This window comes from Camponotus floridanus, unplaced genomic scaffold (genome assembly GCF_003227725.1).
Source record: "Camponotus floridanus strain SB8 unplaced genomic scaffold, Cflo_v7.5 scaffold14, whole genome shotgun sequence".
NCBI classification, from domain to species: Eukaryota; Metazoa; Arthropoda; class Insecta; order Hymenoptera; family Formicidae; genus Camponotus; species Camponotus floridanus.
Genome location: NW_020229259.1, coordinates 202,213 through 222,847, shown reverse-complemented (window position 1 = coordinate 222,847; position 20,635 = coordinate 202,213). Strand labels below are relative to the sequence as shown.

At 33.9% G+C, this 20,635-nt stretch overlaps 1 protein-coding gene across 5 annotated transcripts in view; it reads left to right on the top strand.

Moving 5' to 3' along the window:
- LOC105257993 (RING finger protein nhl-1) overlaps window positions 1-20,635 on the top strand; it is a 92,812-nt gene that overhangs the window by 43,624 nt on the left and 28,553 nt on the right. For all 5 annotated transcript variants that reach the window (XM_011268976.3, XM_011268977.2, XM_011268978.3 and 2 more), the window contains 5 exons: window positions 2,980-3,329; window positions 4,532-4,807; window positions 10,122-10,449; window positions 14,370-14,584; window positions 15,060-15,331. In XM_011268976.3, the coding sequence (XP_011267278.2) occupies window positions 2,980-3,329; window positions 4,532-4,807; window positions 10,122-10,449; window positions 14,370-14,584; window positions 15,060-15,331 (1,441 nt within the window). The remainder of the gene's footprint in view (window positions 1-2,979; window positions 3,330-4,531; window positions 4,808-10,121; window positions 10,450-14,369; window positions 14,585-15,059; window positions 15,332-20,635) is intronic.

Sequence of the window (20,635 nt, the reverse complement as noted above, 5' to 3'; positions counted from 1 at the left end):
TAATAACGCGTAATGTAAAAGAATATTACACAGTTAGCGCAGACTAGAATATTTGCAATAATCTGTTATGCTAGCGGAACTATTATTAGCATAACAAATTATTGCGAATATCTTAGTCGGCGCCAGCTATGCAGTATGTTCTTTTATATTACTTTTCATCTGCATGTCAATATCTTTTGCGCAAAATTCTCACCAATATTGCACCGGCTCTTCGGGAAGCATTCTCCAGTGAGGATGTCTGACGTACACATTTTCGCCGTACGGTATGTAAGCTTCCTTCAGCGCTTCTTCTCCATTTTCCGATAAACTCTTCGCCAACTGCTGAGCACGCTCGTTCAGCTACACAATTTTAAATATCTATATAGATAGTACAATAGTAGTATTATTTTGGATATAATAATCGTCTCTTCTCTGGCAGTGTTTCTCGCGAAATAATGCAACGACGTGTAATTGAATTTGAAAAAAATTGCACGCGTAGCTAAATTTGAAAAAAAAAAAAAAAAAAGCGGATTCGATAGAATTTTCAAACAAATATTTCATGTCAGAGATAAAAACTATTCGGCTACTATTTGCTACCTTTTCATTTATTTGCAACGGCGGTGAATTGTGAATGGCTCGATATCGATTGTGTGCTTTTAGGATATCTTCCATAAATTTAGATGGATTTTCTCTATATACCAAGCAAATCTTCTCTTCTGAGTCATAAACTGTTTCCATTTTTCGATGTTTTAAGTTTGATTATAAAGAGTATTACTTTGAATTTTTCTATCTCATGACTTGTTACAAAATTAATAAAAGGTTTGAGTGAAAAAAAAATTAGTAATGCATTAATTTTAGGTTACATGATGATTATCGACGCGAAATAAGTCATCGAGTCGAAACAATCGCAAAACACTTCGGCACTTTTTTCAATGCGCATTTTGCGTGTGTATTTTTTATGTGTATTTCTTTTTAGAAAAAAGTTACTCTAATAATTTCTCTTTGGATTACAATTTAAAAGAATCGCGTCTCTCTATATCTTAATTAATTTAGATCAAGGTGTTGCTTCACGTTGATCATGAACGGCATAATTAGATTTAAATTATATACAAGGCTATGAAAATCTGATGCTTTCTGAGATGATGAAACTGTGAGAAGCTTCGGCCAGAGCCTTGCTCTATGATATTTATGTGTTCAGATCCCTTATTGCTTTCACACTCCATATTCAGGCCTGTATATCTAATACCGGGATAGTTATAGTATAACTATAATAAAATCTAAATATATCGACGAATTTGCTTATTCCTAAGATATCCGAAACGAGAGAATTTTCGATTAATCGATTCTATGAATCATCGAAAGTTGATTCAAAATAGCAATAATATTAAAAATTCTTGAAGCACATGTAAGATATATAAAATGCTATAATAAAATCTAAATATATTTGTCGACGAATTTGTTTCTTTCTAAGATATCCAAAACGAGGGAAATTTTGATTAATCGATTCTATGAATCATCAAAAGTTGATTCAAAATAGCAATAATATTAAAAATTCTTGAAGCACATGTAAGATATATAAAATGCTATAATAAAATCTAAATATATTTGTCGACGAATTTGCTTCTTTCTAAGATATCCAAAACGAGAGAAATTTTGATTAATCGATTCTATGAATCATCAAAAGTTGATTCAAAATAGCAATAATATTAAAAATTTTTGAAGCACATGTAAGATATATAAAATGCTATAATAAAATCTAAATATATTTGTCGACGAATTTGCTTCTTTCTAAGATATCCAAAACGAGAGAAATTTTGATTAATCGATTCTATGAATCATCAAAAGTTGATTCAAAATAGCAATAATATTAAAAATTCTTGGAGCACATGTAAGATATATGAAAAGCTATAATAAAATCTAAATATATTCGTCGACGAATTTGCTTCTTCCTAAGATATCCAAAACGAGGGAAATTTCGATTAATCGATTCTATAAATCATCCAAAGTTGATTCAAAATAGCAATAATATTAAAAATTCTTGGAGCACATGTAAGATATATGAAAAGCTATAATAAAATCTAAACATATTCGTCGACGAATTTGCTTCTTCCTAAGATATCCAAAACGAGGGAAATTTCGATTAATCGATTCTATAAATCATCCAAAGTTGATTCAAAATAGCAATAATATTAAAAATATCTTTCAAACACATGTAATATATATATATATATATATATATATATATATATATATATGAAATGCTATAATAAAATATAAATATATTCGTCGACAAATTTGTTTTTTCCTAAGATATCCAAAATGAGAGAAATTTCGATTAATCGATCATATGAATCATTCAAAGTTAATTCAAAATAGTAATAATATTAAAAATATCTTTCAAACACATGTAATATATATATATATATATATATATATATATATATGAAAAGCTATAATAAAATCTAAATATATTTGTCGACAAATTTGCTTCTTCCTAAGATATTCAAAACGAGGGAAATTTCGATTAATTGATTCTATGAATCATCGAAAGTTGATTCAAAATAGCAATAATATTAAAAATATCCTTCAAACACATGTAATATATATATGAAATGCTACAATAAAATCTAAATATATTCGTCGACGAATTTGCTTCTTCCTATGATATCTAAAACGAGGGAAATTTCGATTAATCGATTCTACGAATCATCGAAAGTTGATTCAAAATAGCAATAATATTAAAAATATCCTTCAAGCACATGTAAAACATCATATGAAAAGCTATTATCTTTATTTTGTCTTTTGAGATTTCCAAGTGACTACACATTTGCATAATTAATGCGTTAAATTTACATTAATAATAGCGATAATTGAGCGCGTTCACCCACGCCCATTGTTCATTTGCATAATCGATATCGCAATCGCGCCACGACAGCTCGTAGGCTTAGTGCGGAATTGCATTTCCGGCTTGTCAAATCTCGAATGCCCTTGTGTTCCCAGGTGCGCAGGGGTATACACAGGCTGCAGGACGCGCTGGCCCTGGTGGAGAAAAACACCCTGGGCCTGCAAACGAACTGCGCCTCGGTCGCCGAAGAGGTGGACGAGATTTATCGGAGGCTGAGCAAGGCTTTGAAGGACCGCACGGAACATCTGCGTAACGAGGTCGATCGATACCTCGGCACCGAGCTCAGAGGCCTGATTCAGCTCAAAGAGAATCTCGAATTGGAAATCGCGAATATCCAGAGCAACTGCGATCTGGCGGAGGCGCACATAAATGAGAACGTACCGTGGGACGACGCCGAGCTGCTGGACACAAAGGAGCTCTTCCTGCGCACGGTGGAGTTTATCAGGTTTGTCGCCTGTAATCTCCCTCCTTTTTTTTCAACACCCCGCTCGTTAAACCCCCCGGCCGTGGGATCCTTCTCTCCTGGCGTTCGTCGAATCGTCGTATATATCGATTTATTATCGGCTATCTATTCCGCGCGGTCGCCCTTTTTTATGGCGCGAGCCCGAAAGAGATCGTTAAATCAAACGGCTCCCGCGAGCTATTTTACTTCAATTTCGGATCCCGTCCAAGTGACGTTTCTCTCATCGATTCAATCTATTTTCATGGACTTAATACCTCGTCTACGTTATTACAAAACCGCAACTGCCATCCCTGTTCGTCGACGAATCGTTTAAATAAAAGAATTGCGACTCCTCTCCGCGTTTATACTATCGGGTGAAATTTATTTATCATAATTAAATATACTCGGCAAAAAGAGATATGCAATATATAATACAAAATTGTTAGATATTCTCAAAAAGTTGATTATTCCTACGGAGATTTGTGTTAATAGCATCGTGAGTGCAACGGAAATCCATTAGTAATGTAATTAACGTTACCCACGCGCTATTATGAAACACATATATAACGTGTCCATCGTAAATTAACAGAATCTGCCTAAATTGCAGACGCAAATTACGTGTAAAAAAATTATGCGTTCAACATAAATATAATAATAGCGTTGAAAGCAAACAACAAGAGAGAGTGGCCGAATATCCCAATTCTGTGGAAATGGCTGTACGTTCCCATACCGCCGGATTATATGCTTCATTAGTAATTAACATGTCGAATTAGTGTCGCGATTAATTTTAAAAGCTCGCGTTTCTACGTCCGTAGGAATTTCATATATATTAAATAGACAAGGATGTGCAAAGTTACGTAATCCTTTCTGGAGATGCATTATTTAAATGGAACCGTGCTGTCGTAACTCCAGCTCAATCGAATAGACATATCCGATATCGAATGTCGAAACAATGTCGTTAACTATAAGCAATTTCTCCAGTTATCGAAGCGTGGAATAAACAGATGTCAGGTCGAGATAAATCGTGCTCGATATTGAAAAAGAGAAATAAATAAATTTCTTACGAGCGGTTGCTTAATGGAGAGGATGACGCGATGGGAGAGACGCCCGAAAATATATTTATCTTGCATCGTGTAATCTGATGATTTGGCTTATGCAATCAGCGATTTGTGCGACGAATGAAGATGAGCGATTGTCCATTGCAGGAATTTCGAATACGAGGCGGGGGATTACAGCCGGCGAGTCCGCTTCGTGATGGCCCACGATCCGAATCAGCTTGTCCTTCACGTGGCGGGTTATGGCGAATTGAACATTAAACCGGAAAGCGGAAGCGGCGGATTGCTAGGGAGCTCGAGCAGTTTAGCCCCACCCGGGGGTTCGCCCGGCCTCATGAGAAGCAAAAGCGATCACCGTCTCGCTTCCCAATACAGGCAGCAGGAGGAGGAACGATTGGCCAGGAATCGATACGTTCCTGAATACGAGTAACTATTGCTTGCTTTTACGTCTTTTATTCTCGATGCGCGAGTATCCGGGTATTATTTGTCGTAATCGCGATTGCGTTTCCTATTGCTTTTCCGAAACTGTTATCGTAAGCTTTTTGCTGATTAATCGGACTTTATAATATATATTTTTTATCACTCATATTTAATTTTTATAAATTACTGTCGAAAAAATATAGTTATATGGGATGATATACACGTTATGTCGAAAAAATATAGTTATATGGGATGATAAAATATTTTTTATTTTATATAATCTTATTTAAAATATTTTATAATAAATTGTTATAAAATCATTATAAAATATATTTTATATAAATTTATTATAAAATATTTTAGAATAAATATATTACCCAGGAGTATGTAATTTCTGTAAATTATTATAAAATATATATATGTATGTATTTTTTATAATAATTTTAGGAAATATAGGTAGGATAATATATTTATTATTTATTTATATATAATTATTTATATATAATTTATATAATTATTTAAATATAATTTATTTATAATTTATTTTCTTAATATATTTTGTATGCATTCTTAGCATAGTACGTTACAAATGCTTCTTTATGTTACAGTAATAATATCAATTTATAAAATGGTTTAAATCTTTTTGAAAGCAATATTTGTCGCACGCTTCATAAAGCTTGAAAAATACCAGAATATCAGCAGGAAAAGAAAACCGTTCGGCATGATATGAGAGTGCTTCGGAAAAGCTATTTATATAAACCCCAACTTCTTCAGTCCAATAGCAATCTAACTCGATTAGAAAAAACTTCCAGACGAAACTATTTCTTCCGCCATTTATCAATGAGATCAATTCACCTTCGACCGTTAAAGCCGGTTAAAAACAGCAGGACAGAAAGAAAGGGAGACAAGAAACGTCCTTGAAATGTTGGAGTAACGATCCCGAGAGATCGTTACTCCTTAATTTACGGCGTTCACACAAGATTCGGCCTGTTTTCGAAATGATAAATATCAGACCGTCGCGAAAATTCGCAGTCTTATTTACGAGAAGAGATATATTTCGCGCGTCGAGTTTTCCGTACATGAGATGATTGTAAATAATTTGCGTGTCGTTCAATAGCGATGGCGATGCTTTTTTTCGTAGAATTCAGTCACATGAACGTATGAAAAGCACGCAGGCGATATATTTTATTATTTATCGTGACAAAAATGTAACAGATGGGACCGATAAGATTGAGAATCGTGGCTTTTCTTGCCGCAAGACCTTAGATAATGGGACTTATTAATATTCTAGCCTCGAAGCGAAATTAACGATATCCCATTAGATCAGGGCGCAACGAATAGTACGTGCCTATTATTCGCAAGTCTAATAAAGACATATTTATGAGATAGTTATGTCAATCGAATGATTCCTTTAATTTGTACAATTTTTAAATCTTTTTAAATAGAATTTATACCTTTTTAAATAGAATTTATTATAAATAGAATAATATTAAATAGAATTTATACCTTTTTAAATAGAATTTATTATATTTTTTATTAAACGTAATAATTGCAATAATATCTTTATACACACACATGAAGGAATGATAATTATTTTTTTATCATTTAAATTCTAATTTTTATATCACGCTATATTAAATAATATTTCCATACAAGAGTATCATTTGCGATTATTACACACACATCTCCAATGATACAATTACAATATACAAAAGCATTTTAATCCAACGCATTGCATTACAAACCTAGTATTAAAAATATATCTTGACATAAAATAATTTCAATTGAAAGCTGCAATATAAAAAGCTTTTCGAGGTGTATATAATTTAATTAATATCTGTTTCACAAAGTATTCGTACGTGAAAATAATCTTAAGCCTCGTGTGTTTCAACATACAAATAAAATTAAATTCTTTTATATATATTTTACATATTTTATAACAGCAGTTTATTAAAAGCATTTTTATCTTAGTAAGATTTTAGAGCATCGTTGAGGAAAACTGCATATTTTCCGAAATATCTTACATGTTTATTCCGACATAGTTATAAATACGCGTGCTTCGGCATCCTCTCATTTTCGCGTTCCTCTCTCTTTCTCTCATCTCTTCTATTCCTATTCAAAAGTACCTTCAGCTCGGAATAGGCGCGTCGAGTTTAATTGCTGCCTGTTTCGCGCGATGCCAGTCGTTAGAGGCTCTCGCCAGTCCGTTTTATTAAGCAGCCTCGTCAAAATGTAAATTAAATGCTTTAGATACGCGAGAGCGCGTATTTTTAAGTAATTAACGCTCGCGAGCTGTAAAGACCTACTTCACTTGCGAGAATCCCGTCCACCCACCTCCCCCTTTCGCTGCCTATCGTCCATGTATTTTTTTTTATATAATTACAATTGCGATTATTAGAGAGAATACAATTACTTGTCGTCTCGTTGATTTGTCGGTCGCGCTCGAATTCAGATACCTATCATTGAATTGTAAATGCATCCCGTGCAATGCATTTTTATCGCGCGCATACCGCGATGTTTATTTTTGACACTTGCCTTGTGATATTCGAGCAGAAATTCCGTTTTATCCGTGCTTTTTTTCACAATACGTTCTGAAAAGCGCGCGTGCTCGTTCTCTTTTTTTTTTTTTTTTTTTACGTGGCGTGAAAAGCCGAAACATACAAATGCCCGTCATCGCCGTTGCAATTTCTGGCGCGTGTTCTTGTCAGCGTTTTGGAGCGTGACGATGCCTGATATCGTATCACGGAAATGTAGCTAAATGATCACGTGTTTAAAATCGATAATATTCCATGATGCTGTAAATAGCGCAAATGCAGATAGATGGATTAAACAGTCAAAAAATTCCGCAACGTGCCACACATACACGTGTACGTGCGTTTTATCATCAGCAGACATTTTATATTTTTGTTGCGAATAAAGCAGATTATGTATACAATTACACGTGCGGAAAAAGATTTTGAATTATGTGCATATTGAATTATTTTGTTATTTTTAGTCTCTTTTCGTCTCTCTCTCTCTCTCCTCTCTTAACGAGAAATAATAATAATAATCATTTATTTAATAAGTTTGATTATTCAGTAATTTAATTTAAATTCATGAGATATTTTTTTCGCCAAATTTTACAAAAGATATTTTTTTAACATAATAAAATATTTTATCAGACAAAAAATTTCTCCCCTGAATGTAATATATTATTAATATTATTATTAAAATTAAAAATAATTAATATTTAGAAGAAATACTGATGAATTCTTTAGATTTTTGCATAAAACTGCAAAATAACTTTTTTAATAACGATATCTCTCGAATTCGAAAGTGATCAATTCTCCAAGCTCGCATCTAATTATTTCTACCCGCTTCGGACTTGATTCGAATTTTCTTGCAATAATCTGCAAACAAAAATATTTTACAAAGGATCGCATGGAAATGCGATATTGCAATTTCTCCATCGGATTGTTGATGATAAAACTTTGATCAAAAGATTAAAATATATTCTGATTTTTCAGTGGTTCGACACCAGAATCATTACTGTATAAATTGAAGATATGTTTCATCTATTTTAATTTATCGATTGCCAATCAATTTGCCTTGATTAGTAAAATGTGTTTCTTCTCTGTAACTAATATTACAAAGAAGACAATACATATAACTTTTAGAATTTTGATTATGTAAAAATTACAAAAATTTTTATTAGAAATGACAAATATATTAAAAATATATTATTAATATATTAAAATATATAAAGATATATTATTTAATTTTAAAAACTTTATTCATTCATCAATTCCTTATTAAATTGATAGAACCATGTTAAATATTTTGATAGCATTATTATTTTTTAGAATTGAAATTAAAGGAATAAAATCCAATTAAAATTTCGATTTTTAGTACGCACAATTCTTTGTTATATTAAATTTGTTGAAACAATTATTATATGTACATCTTTTTTATCAAAATAGTGACGCTGTTGCTGACGACATACTTTGATATTTAAAGGATTAAAAGATAAGGTGAAAATTTTGTGAAGCCTATCAGCGAGCTTAAAGGGAATATCGAAGGAGATGATATGAGGGTAGAAGATGGAGATCCCCTAATATCATTTCGTCCTGTCATCGCCAATCCTCCGAAACGCCCTCTCGAATCGAACTGAGATAATCTGACTATAAAGCAGGTCGCGTTTCAGCGTAGGTAGGGCTTGTCATTGCCCCTTGTCATAATTTCAAGTGACGTATATCAGAGACACGTGTTCTTGTGTGCGCGAGATCTATTCGCGAAAATGTTATTATTCGTCTTTAAGAGAAAGAGAGATATTCTTTTTATATTCACATAGTTGATATCTATGTATGATCTTTGATTGATTTGCTCTATTAAGAATAATCATAAAACATTTCAATTTTTTTTATTATTCTATAAAATTAAAAATTTTTGTTCTTTTAACAACTAATTAGATTATTTGCATTTTGAAGATAGCATCCTTCGATTTTATATTGTTATAACTATATAAAAACCTGGTTAAGAGGCTTTAAGAATGTTTTGTACAATCCCAGCAAAAAGTAGCTGAAAATCAATATTGACGAATATCCACTTTTGGTGTATTTTGAGTATGAGAAATTGTGTGGAATATTACAATTTGAGCTTAGCTACAGTGCAGAGATGTATTTTTTAATATTTGTTGCTTTTTTAATATTTTTTACTGAAATATTCCGAATTTTGTTAATCGAAATGATTAACTTTTGGATACATGGCTAACTTCATTGAATTATATTTAATAATTTTTTAACCAGTTACTTGTATAAAATTATTAGTACTTGTAAAAATTATTTGAAATTCAAATATTTCCTCTGTATCTAAACTTTTGCAAATTTTAAACAAATTCTGAATATTATTTCCATGTGTTTTTGTCATTTGAACGTCATTTGATCGACGTGGTTATACGTTTCTCATAAGAACACAAGTTAATTCGGTGCAAATTAAAATCCTTATAACTTGTGAACACCTTAGATTTAATCTTAGAATCGATTTAAAAATTGTACTGAAGATTTTAAACATATGTAAGGACATTCTGTACAATTTTCATTAAATTCTCAATATTTTGAAAATAGGTACAAAGCATCCTTAAAAAAAGATCTAAAACTTGAGAAGAAGAAACACTTTTCCCCTCAGATGTAAAAAAGATCGGGGGCTGTTTACTCCATTTATACAATTTATCGAGCCGTCGGGGAAATGGATTAGGATAAGGGAAATCGGCGAATTCCCCAGATTAAAGCAAATCAGTTTCTCGGCGACAATCTAATTGATCGATGTCGCTATTGTGTGTCAGGTACGAGGCGCCAGAATACGAGGTGCCCAGGAACAAGTCGAGGTACAGGAGTCGATTTATGCGACATCGGGACGGCGACGATTCCGACGGCGACTCGAGATCGACGGTGAGATTCACGTCGACGGCGCCGCAGGAGCCGTCCGGTCTGCGCGAACGTGTCCTGGATACGGAGGACGCCGCGCGCGGTCCCCTGTCAGGTATATTTCGCCTGACGGACTCGCCGCGCGTTATGAAGAAGCTGCAGGAGTGCGAGCGAGCCGGCAAGAGGAAGAAGGAGGAGCCCACAAGTCAGCCCCAAGTGCAGCAGCCCCAAACACCCAAGCCTCAGGTTAGAATAGCATGCTTCTGAGAGCCCACACGTGGCTTTCGAAGCTAAAGTGGATCGAAATACAACTTGCCAGGTCGAGAATTTAGATTTAAAAAATTTCGGGATATAAATTTTGATTCTAGATAATAGTTGGAAAGTTTGTCATGTTATTTAAGCTGATCTGCTGATGTATCTTCCTTACTCTTTCTTTATTTCACACACAAAGGAATTTCTTCTCCGTTTATTTCTAATAAATGAATAAAATATATAAAATGAATAAATAAATAAAATAAATAAATAAATAAAATATATAAAATAATAAATAAAATAAATAAAATCTGGAACCCGGTCCACTTTAGTTTCGAATATTAAATTAACATGAAAGTATCTGTTGGTGCATAATACATTATCCCGGGGAATACTCGAACGTGATAATCATAGAAAGGGTATTGATTGAATTAGTGAATTACTGATCGAATTATATAGCAAAGAGAGAAGTTAATTACCGTTTAATTTCGAATCGAACGAATATAACAATTGTTTGCATGAATCTCATTTGAAATGCAGTGAATTCGTTAACAAGAGTTTGAATATAATGTATAATTGCTGTATTTGGTAAGTATATATTCTACATATTTTTCCTCTATTTTTGACAATTAACTTATCGATCAAGTGAAGCCGAAAAATAAACAGTCAAGATTTATTTCATATATATAATATATAAATATATATATATATATAATATATATATATAATATATAAACATTAATATTACTTTCAACGATTTTAATATCGAGATGAAATGTAATAAATGTCTTAAACAAAAGATATTTCATACTTTGAGAAAATATGTATGTAGCTTGCGCCATTAAATAAAAATTCAGACTGAGAGCATAATCCAGATACATTTGCCATATAAATATATTTTCATGCAATATAGGAATTATACGCGAGGACTATTTTTCAGCCTTACATGTAAGCCCTCCTTATATCGATCTGTTGTTTTCTGAATATGTCTCAACTTTCGTAAAGATGCTCCGTATTGATAGATTTCATATATATGTGTGATCGTCCCTCGCTATTATTTCGACAACGTATATTCGAGCCCAAAAAGTTGCTACAAAATTATGATATAATTATTATATATATTTTATAAATTATTAAATAATTATTATATAAAGGACGTGGTCATCATTGATAAAAACAACACTGTCGCAAAGTGCGTCATCGTTACGTAATAACGAGTTTATAAAAATTCATAAAATCAATGGAAGCGTATCAATTGACAAATTCGCCATCGGGACATCTGTGCTTTTTTTTTATCAATGTAACACATGGCTTTACCATTGTTCCATCTGTTCCCCCTGCCTCGACGTTCATATTTTAAATGTTGATGCAGCACAGTTGATTGAATCGAACGATCGTGCATCTATGCAAATCTGGCCGGTGTGAATTTTTTCATGCCGAAAAAATATATTGTACAAATATATTGTCCACGCGTACAAGGGGAGGGAAAGAGAAAGCATATCGGTGAATTTCATTGGCTTTCTCTGCTTATCAATACGCCGTACATCATCCCCAGTGTCGCATCAATATTTAAACGGCTAGACGTCGATGATACAATTAATTTATGGCCACGAGTTTGATCGCTGTGGAATCAATTTTGCATGCATTTTTACAAAACATTCGAAAAAGAGCACTCGGAGCACGTTAAAATTTGATAACACGGATAAAATATCTAGCAAACATTAAAGTCTATAGATATAAAAGAAATGACACTGAGAAAAAAATCTGGTTGTATTAATTAGAATTTTGGTAAATTCCAGTATATCTGTTGGAAAATGGACGAACCAGAATTCTTGTAGAAATTACCAGATGAATCTGATTAATTTCTCCTGTTAAATTTACCAAATTTTCTGATTAATAATATTAAACTCGCCAGCACCAAGTCGTCTAAAATTTTTTCTATCTAATCTCAAAAGTCTGTTTAATATTTTGAATTTCAACAAGATTATTGGATAAATTCAATCCAAATTATTGAATAAATTATTTTAAATTCAGTTTGTTAGAAATTAAACTAATAAACAGTGATGTAAGAAGAGGATGCAGCTCAAACACACACAATCAGAGAGCTAGCGTCTTCTTTCTGGCACTACTGCTCGTAAGAGAAAAAAAATACACTAAGAAAAATAATCAGGTTGCATTAATTAAAATTCTGGTAGATTCAACCAGTATGTCTGTTGGAAAATGGACGAACCAGAATTCTTGTAGAAATTACCAGATGAATCTGATTAATTTCTCCTGTTAAATTTACCAAATTTTCTGATTAATAATACTTAAACTCTCCCAGCACCAAGTCGTCTAAAATTTTTTCCATCTAATCTCAAAAGTCTGTTTAATATTCTGAATTCCAACAAGATTATTGGATAAATTTAATCCAGATTATTGAATAAATTATTTTAAATTCAATTTGTTAGAAATTAAACAGTGATGCAAGAAGAGGATGCAGCTCAAACACACACAATCAGAGAGCTAGCGTCCTTTTTCCGGCACTACTGCTCGTAAGCGAAAAAAAATATACTTTGGATTTAATGTTAATACTAGTTCTTTATACACATTTCATGGCAAATATTGAATATGAGTAAAGTTAAGAGTGGCTCGCTGCCTAGCGGCAAGCAAAGAAATTAATTTAACAAGAAATTTTATAGATCCATCCAGAAAATATTAACTAAATCCTTATAGTAAAATCTATTAAACGTTCTAGTTATAAAAAATCGAGTCTTATCACGATAACTAGAAATTCTTGTTTGATTTAACCAAAATGTCTTTAATCATATACGTCTTGTTGGTACAATCAAACGATTTTTCTCAGTGCATAATTTTTACAATTCGCGTTCTCGCAATTTATGTGTAAGAGTAAAAATTTGGAAAAGTATTACGACTAATGTTGCTCTACTGACAATACTGAGACGAAAAAGAAGCGCAGATTTCCAATTTGACTCGCAAATCTTGATCGCAAGCTAATGTGATGAATGATTAATTAATTAATCAATTAATTAAGAACACGATTCGAATGGGCGTTCGTGAATTTGACGACATCGTATTTATTTTTGACAGTGATACCTCCGCACTTTCGCGCACGGAATCCCTTATTATGGCAGGAGAAAATAAACGGATGGACACACGAACTCTTCATGCTGACGGCCGGCGCAACGAACGAATTGTTCGATGTCGCGCATCCCATTGTTCGGATGATAGCGGCTGGTGTTAAAAAAAAAGCCAATGAACGTACAAACACGGACCGCCACTTTCTATTATAATCTATAATAATTTATATCGAGTGCTGTACACGTCATTTTTACGAATGCGATTGATAAAGTGCCCATCGTTTACCGAATTATGCAGCGTTAATTTGCTAACGATTTCACGTAGATAGATAGGACATAGATAGTGAGAAAGAGTAATATATACATATATCGAGTAAGTGCGCCAATAGTAGTCGACGGAAAAACGTTGTATTTTGTACGAAATACTGCGAATATGTGGAGATAATACAATCATTTTACACTTTTTATCACGTCTTTATCATTAATACGCCACCCACTTAGTCTCGTATCACACGCACCTGTTTACGCGGGCGCAGGCCGCATCCCCCGAGTGCAATCTCCCCGCCGATTCACGTATTCGCCACCTGTCACGCGTAATGTCGCATTTAAATGCAAGCGCGGATTCCGCGCGTTTCGATAAATCGCGCGACACATCGCGGTTGCTGGGGACCCCTCTCGATCGTGAACCTCGGCGCGGAGAGGGTGTCTCGAGGATGTTAGAGGCGATCGCGAGGGGCCGAAGGGACGACAGTCCCTGTCGCGGGGCGATTTCACGACCGGCGATGCACGCGCGGCGCGTTTCTTCTCGCGAATAAGTGCTCTTTTGACGCGCAGGTACAAGTGAGAAAGGTACCGACCGCGATGGCGAGGCAGACCAGCGAGGACGACGAGATCTCCAGGATCAAGAAGCAGAACAAGAGCGCCGCCGCCCACGCCGAGACGGTGGAGGAGAGGCAGCCGACGTCGACGCCGGTTCCCGTTCATCCCCCGCCGCCGAGGGAACTCGCGGAACCCGAGGAACAGCCGGTCAGGAGATCGGCTATCGTCAGGTATTTCGAAAAATTGTTAACGTAAAATGTAGGCTTGAAATTCCTCTTCACACCTCGAAAAACGTAAGATCGATTGTCACGAACTGTCAAATGAAATAAAACGTATAATTGAATCTTGGATGAAAAATTTGAGACCGCGATTTGGAGAGCGCATTTCAAGAATTAACACCGCGTCGAGGAAAATCCCAGTGAAAATTACCTTTACTCGCTCGCCAAGGGCGATGTATCAAGATGATAAACTAACACATCGGGGACCCCCGAAGGGACGAAAGGACCAAAGGCGTGTTTGCTCGCGCGGATATTAATCACTACGGACGGGAACCGCGAGATTCGCAGTCCCGGCTCTAGCCAGCTATGTCGGACTTAAGCGACGAGTTTGTGCCTGACGTTGTTACGGCAAACAAGTAACTCGGCCGAGTTCTCCATTCTGCGTTATTAACGTGCTTGTTTGTAATATCGTTGCTCTTCCGAACAGGAGAACTTCGGCGGAAACTCACGCTCCGCCCGCGGCCAGGAGCGCCTCGTCGGACTCGAGCACTGGCTCCGAAAGCTCGACGGGATCGGGGATACGCAACACCGGGGCGCCGTTCTCGACCGAGGAGATGAAGCAGAAATACCTGTCGAGGACGCCGCCGACCAACACGCCCACCGCTGTGTCATCGGTGCCAGCCGTCACGACACCCAGGGAGTCGTCCAACATCGCGCCGGCGCCGAGGACGCCCTTTCAGAGCCGTTTTTTAGGCGCAGGTAATTAATCCTGCATTATTAATCACCTTCAAGAATGCGGACAATAGTTTAAGGATATTTTGCACCTATTTTCAAAATATTGAGAATTTAATGAAAATTGCACAGAATGTTCTTACGTATGCTTAGAATCTTCAGTACAATTTTTAAATCGATTCACTAAAGCGTCGTCTACAATGAGATTTTAAGGAGACTTAAGGCGTAAGACTTAAGAAATTGACCAATCATGGAAATAATATTCAGAATTTTTGTTTAAAATTTGCAAAAGTTTAAATACAGAGGAAATATTTGATCAAATAATATTATACAAGTATTAACTAGTTAAAAAGATATTAAATATAATTCAATGAAGCCATGTATTTGTCACAAGGCGAAATTCTCTGTCAAAAGTTAATCAATTCGATTAAGAATGTTTTGTATCCATTTTCAAAATATTGAGAATTTAATTGTACAGAAAATTGTACAGAATGTCCTTACATATGTTTAGAATCTTCAGTACAATTTTTAAATCAATACACTAAAGCGTCGTCTACAATGAGATTTTAAGGGGACTTAAGGCGTAAGACTTAAGAAATTGACCAATCATGGAAATAATATTCAGAATTTTTGTTTAAAATTTGCAAAAGTTTAAATACAGAGGAAATATTTGATCAAATAATATTATACAAGTATTAACTAGTTAAAAAGATATTAAATATAATTCAATGAAGCCATGTATTTGTCACAAGGCGAAATTCTCTGTCAAAAGTTAATCAATTCGATTAAGAATGTTTTGTATCCATTTTCAAAATATTGAGAATTTAATGAAAATTGTACAGAATGTCCTTACATATGTTTAGAATCTTCAGTACAATTTTTAAATCAATACACTAAAGCGTCGTCTACAATGAGATTTTAAGGGGACTTAAGGCGTAAGACTTAAGAAATTGACCAATCACAATATAATCAGAATATTCTCTTAATACTTGATTGTAATTGGTCAATTTCTTAAGTCTTTACGTCTTAAGTCTCCTTAAAATCTTATTGTAGACGACGCTTAAGGCGTTCATAAGTTGTAAAGATTTTAATTTGCACCGAATTAACATGTGTTCTTATGGGAAACGTAAAACCACGTCGATTCAAATGACAAAGACACATGGAAATATTATTCAGAATTTGTTGAAAATTTGCAAAAGTTTAGATACAGAGGAAATATTTGGTCAAATAATATTATACAAGTATTAACTAGTTAAAAAGATATTAAATATAATTCAATAAAGCCATATATCTGTCACAAGGCGAAATTTTCTGTCAAAAGTTAATCATTTCGATTAAGAATGTTTTGTATCCATTTTCAAAATATTGAGAATTTAATGAAAATTGTACAGAATGTTCTTACATATGTTTAGAATCTTCAGTACAATTTTTAAATCGATTCACTAAAGCGTTCACAAGTTATAAGGATTTTAATTTGCATATAAATTTTTTAAATATTATTATATATAAAAATATATTTTAAAATTTTCTAAAATTAAATAAATAATATAATTCATTACAATGATATCGAACAATCAAAACTAATAAAGACAACCCTAAAGTTCTTTCACAAACTATAAAAATTAAATAATAAATTATAAATAATTCTAAATTTATTATCTTATAAATTAAATATATAATTATAGAAATATTTAAAATTATTATTTCAAATACCATTAAAACTTCCAATATAATATATAAGTTTAATTTTTATATATAAATTTATATATGAAAATTAAATTTATAAAAATAATTATCCATAAGTATACATAAATTAATAAATCAATTATAATTTTCTAATTTCATTTTAATGTTAACATGTCGATTCAAACGACAAAAACACATGGAAATAATATTCAGAATTTGTTTAAAATAGTTTAGATACAGAGGAAATAATTTGGTCGAATAATATTATGCAAATACTAACTGGTTAAAAAGATATTAAATATAATTCAATGAAATTAACCATGTATCTGACACAAGGCGAAATTTTCTGCCAAAAGTTAATTATTTCGATTAACAAAATTCGGAATATTTCAATAAAAACGTAATAAATATTAAAAAATACATCCTTGCACTGTAGCTAAGCTCAAATTGTAATATTCCACACAATTTCCCATACTCAAAATACACTAAAAGTAGATATTTGTCAATATTGATTTTCAGCTACTTTTTGCTGGGATTGTACATACAAAACATTCTTAAGAAGTTAATATAAGTTTCTTCTGGAGCAGACATCTTCGCTTTCGTAGAAAGAATATGAGATTTTTTTGAACGCTTACGCGATGATATTAGGGGGATGATTTATATTTCTGTCTGGTTTAATTGATATAATTACTTTGAGCAATATTTCGCGCGCGACGGTTTTTTTCTCTAAAATTCCTCCTCGAAAATTATTAGAAGAAATAATGCAACCGGAGCAATTCGGAGCCTTTTATAGCAGCTGGAAGCTGCTCTATTCGCGGCATGTCCCAATTTCCCAGGTTTCGCGCCCTTCTCTATTAGCTATTGTTTATACGAAGAGGTTCGGGAAAACACGTCTTTGTTGGCCTCGCACCCCGGGCGACTGCCCCTAGCGCATCCATTGTGTTTCTCTGCAGCTCCGTTGAGCGTGGAAATTGAATGCACGGACAAATTGCGTTCAACCTTTCATTTATCTCCATTTCGGAGGGTTTAATTCGAGGCAGGGAAAACTCTCTCGTATTTCGAAAACGCGACAAAAATATCGAACTTGGAAAAACGCGCGGCAACAAATTTAATCAATTCAAATTCATTCACGTCATTAATAGAAGTGTAACATGTTGTAGGAATCCTTGTTCTTCGATCACCCAACTAGTTGTTTGACTTTTTCATTTAACCCCTTCATACCTTCGGCTTTTCCAAAAGAGATGTTTTATATGAAGATAGATTTTTGGGAACTGATTTCAAATTTACCATCAAAATTTAAATTCAAAATGGCAGACTATGAAAAGCTTAAATATCAATATATCTAAAGTATGAGCTTAATTTCATTTTTTTAAATATATATTACATTTTTTTCTGAATATGCACACACACGTTCGATTCATAATAAAGTTGTAATCACATTTAAATGAAACTTTAAGTTTATAATTAGCGCATAAATTCTACGATTTTTCGATTAATCTTTATTCTCTAAAAGTTTGATTTTTTGCAAAGTTTAAATAATTATACTTTATTGTAAACATTACATTTCAAAGTGAGCGATTTTTTTACATGTAGCTTGAACCTTCTTCTTAAAACAAGCCAAGATAAAAGTCGATAGGATTATTTGTTTCAAAGTTACGATTTTTTTTTGTAGGTGGAACATATAAATTATAAATATAAATTATTCGTTCAAAGGAAGCGACATGAATGGAGACTTGACGGAATTAACGGATAAATTGACGGTTGTAAAGGGCATGTTCCGCGTTCGATCGCAAATGTCCACGTCCGCCACTCCTGTCCCAATCCCGTATGCAAAGGGCGTACGCGTAAAACGCGGAGCGTCGCGCTACAACCGCGTTACGATGTCGCAATTCGCCGGATTCCGGGCGAAGAGGGGTCGAGAGACGGAGGAGGAGAGGTCAGCTCGCGCGAACGATACTTCGAGATTCGAGAGCGAGATCGACAACGGTAATTGCATTATCCATTCGGCGTCCTCAGCAGTTAACGCGCGTCGTCGCCTCGTTTTCGCCGACGTCATGTCCCGACCACGTCACATCAGAGACCCACCGCGCGTTAAGGACGGAGGCGACGACGTGTCTCGCCATCGGCGAGACACGCGGACGAACATGGTGGCAATATTCGCGCGCTGTTTCCGACCACCGTCGACAATCGATATGATCGGACCGCTTTCTCATCGCGTTTCCGTCAGCCGTCAACGCTACGGAGGCTGCATTCCCACGACAAGTCCACTGCTTGTCTCTCCTGTTTCCCCTATTCGTGACTGTTATTTCAGTTCGACGTTACGTATTCCCTTAGATCGAAATATGGGTTACACAAGACCCAAGACAATATTCGTAAAAATATTGTATTGAAAATTTTGAAAAATTTAAATCTTGTCTCGCTCTTGAGTGAATATTGGTAGCAAAAATCTTGTCTTGTATTGTCTTGTCTCGATTTTATTAATAATTTTTTATCTAATATTAAAAATTATAAAATAATTTATTGTCGCTAGTCAAATAATCAAAGGATCATTGAAAAAATGTAGTCGACCAAACTAGCCAGAAAATTTGTTTATTAATACGACGTTTCGACCATATGGTTGTGGTTCTTATCAAGTATATGCTGGAAGATTATAAATTAATATTACGATTATAAATTAATATTTATAAATTAATTAATTAATTAACGGTTTGAATACATAGTACGCTCAACGAATTAAAGTGTGAACAATTTTTATACCGATGTAATAATAATCAGGAGACAGGCATAGACGATAATCTTGTAAAACTGCACAAGTCACATTAACAAAAAATGTTATTTAACTAGATTTGAATTTGAGAGAAATTGATGCGTCCGTGTGAGACTTTTCGTCAAGAAACTGAACACAACTAGAGGAAAAACGAAATTACGTGACCTTTATTATTTTGTCGTAAATATTGTTTAAACTATCCGTGTCTTTCTGTAGGTTGATTAGATTATTAAATCTCTTGATAAAAAACATCTCAGCAATTTTTCTCTTTCGAACATACTTTTCATTGTGCAAAATATTAGGTTTCGACCAGTCAAAATCGTGTCCGGATTCCAATCTATGTTTGCTAATGACCGAGTGATTAGTTTCATGTAACTTTATATTATTACAATGTTCTTTCACTCGCGTACGTAAATGTCTTTTTGTTTGCCCAATGTATGATAAATTACAATCCTTACAATTTAATTTGTATACAACACTTGTCTTGTCATTATTGTGTAAGCTATCTTTATCGCGTCTAATTAAATTATTTAGTTTTTTTGTTATTTTGTAGACGACGTTAAAACCACTATTTCGCAAAAGACGGTACAGATCATGACTCGTATTCTCTACGTATGGTATTGTAATAAAATGAATCTTGTCTGAACGAGTAGGATTCACGTCAACGGTATCATTGTGGTCGCGATTATTTAAAAAATTAATTCTTTTTTGAATGTGTCTATGTATGATATGTTCTGGAAAACAATGATTGATTAGCGTGTCATATACTAGCTTGATATTTTCTTGTTTGAAGCAGTCATTAGATAATAAAATAGCATGATCAACTAAATTATAGATAGTGTTAATTTTATATTTTAGCGGGTGGTTCGAATAATAAT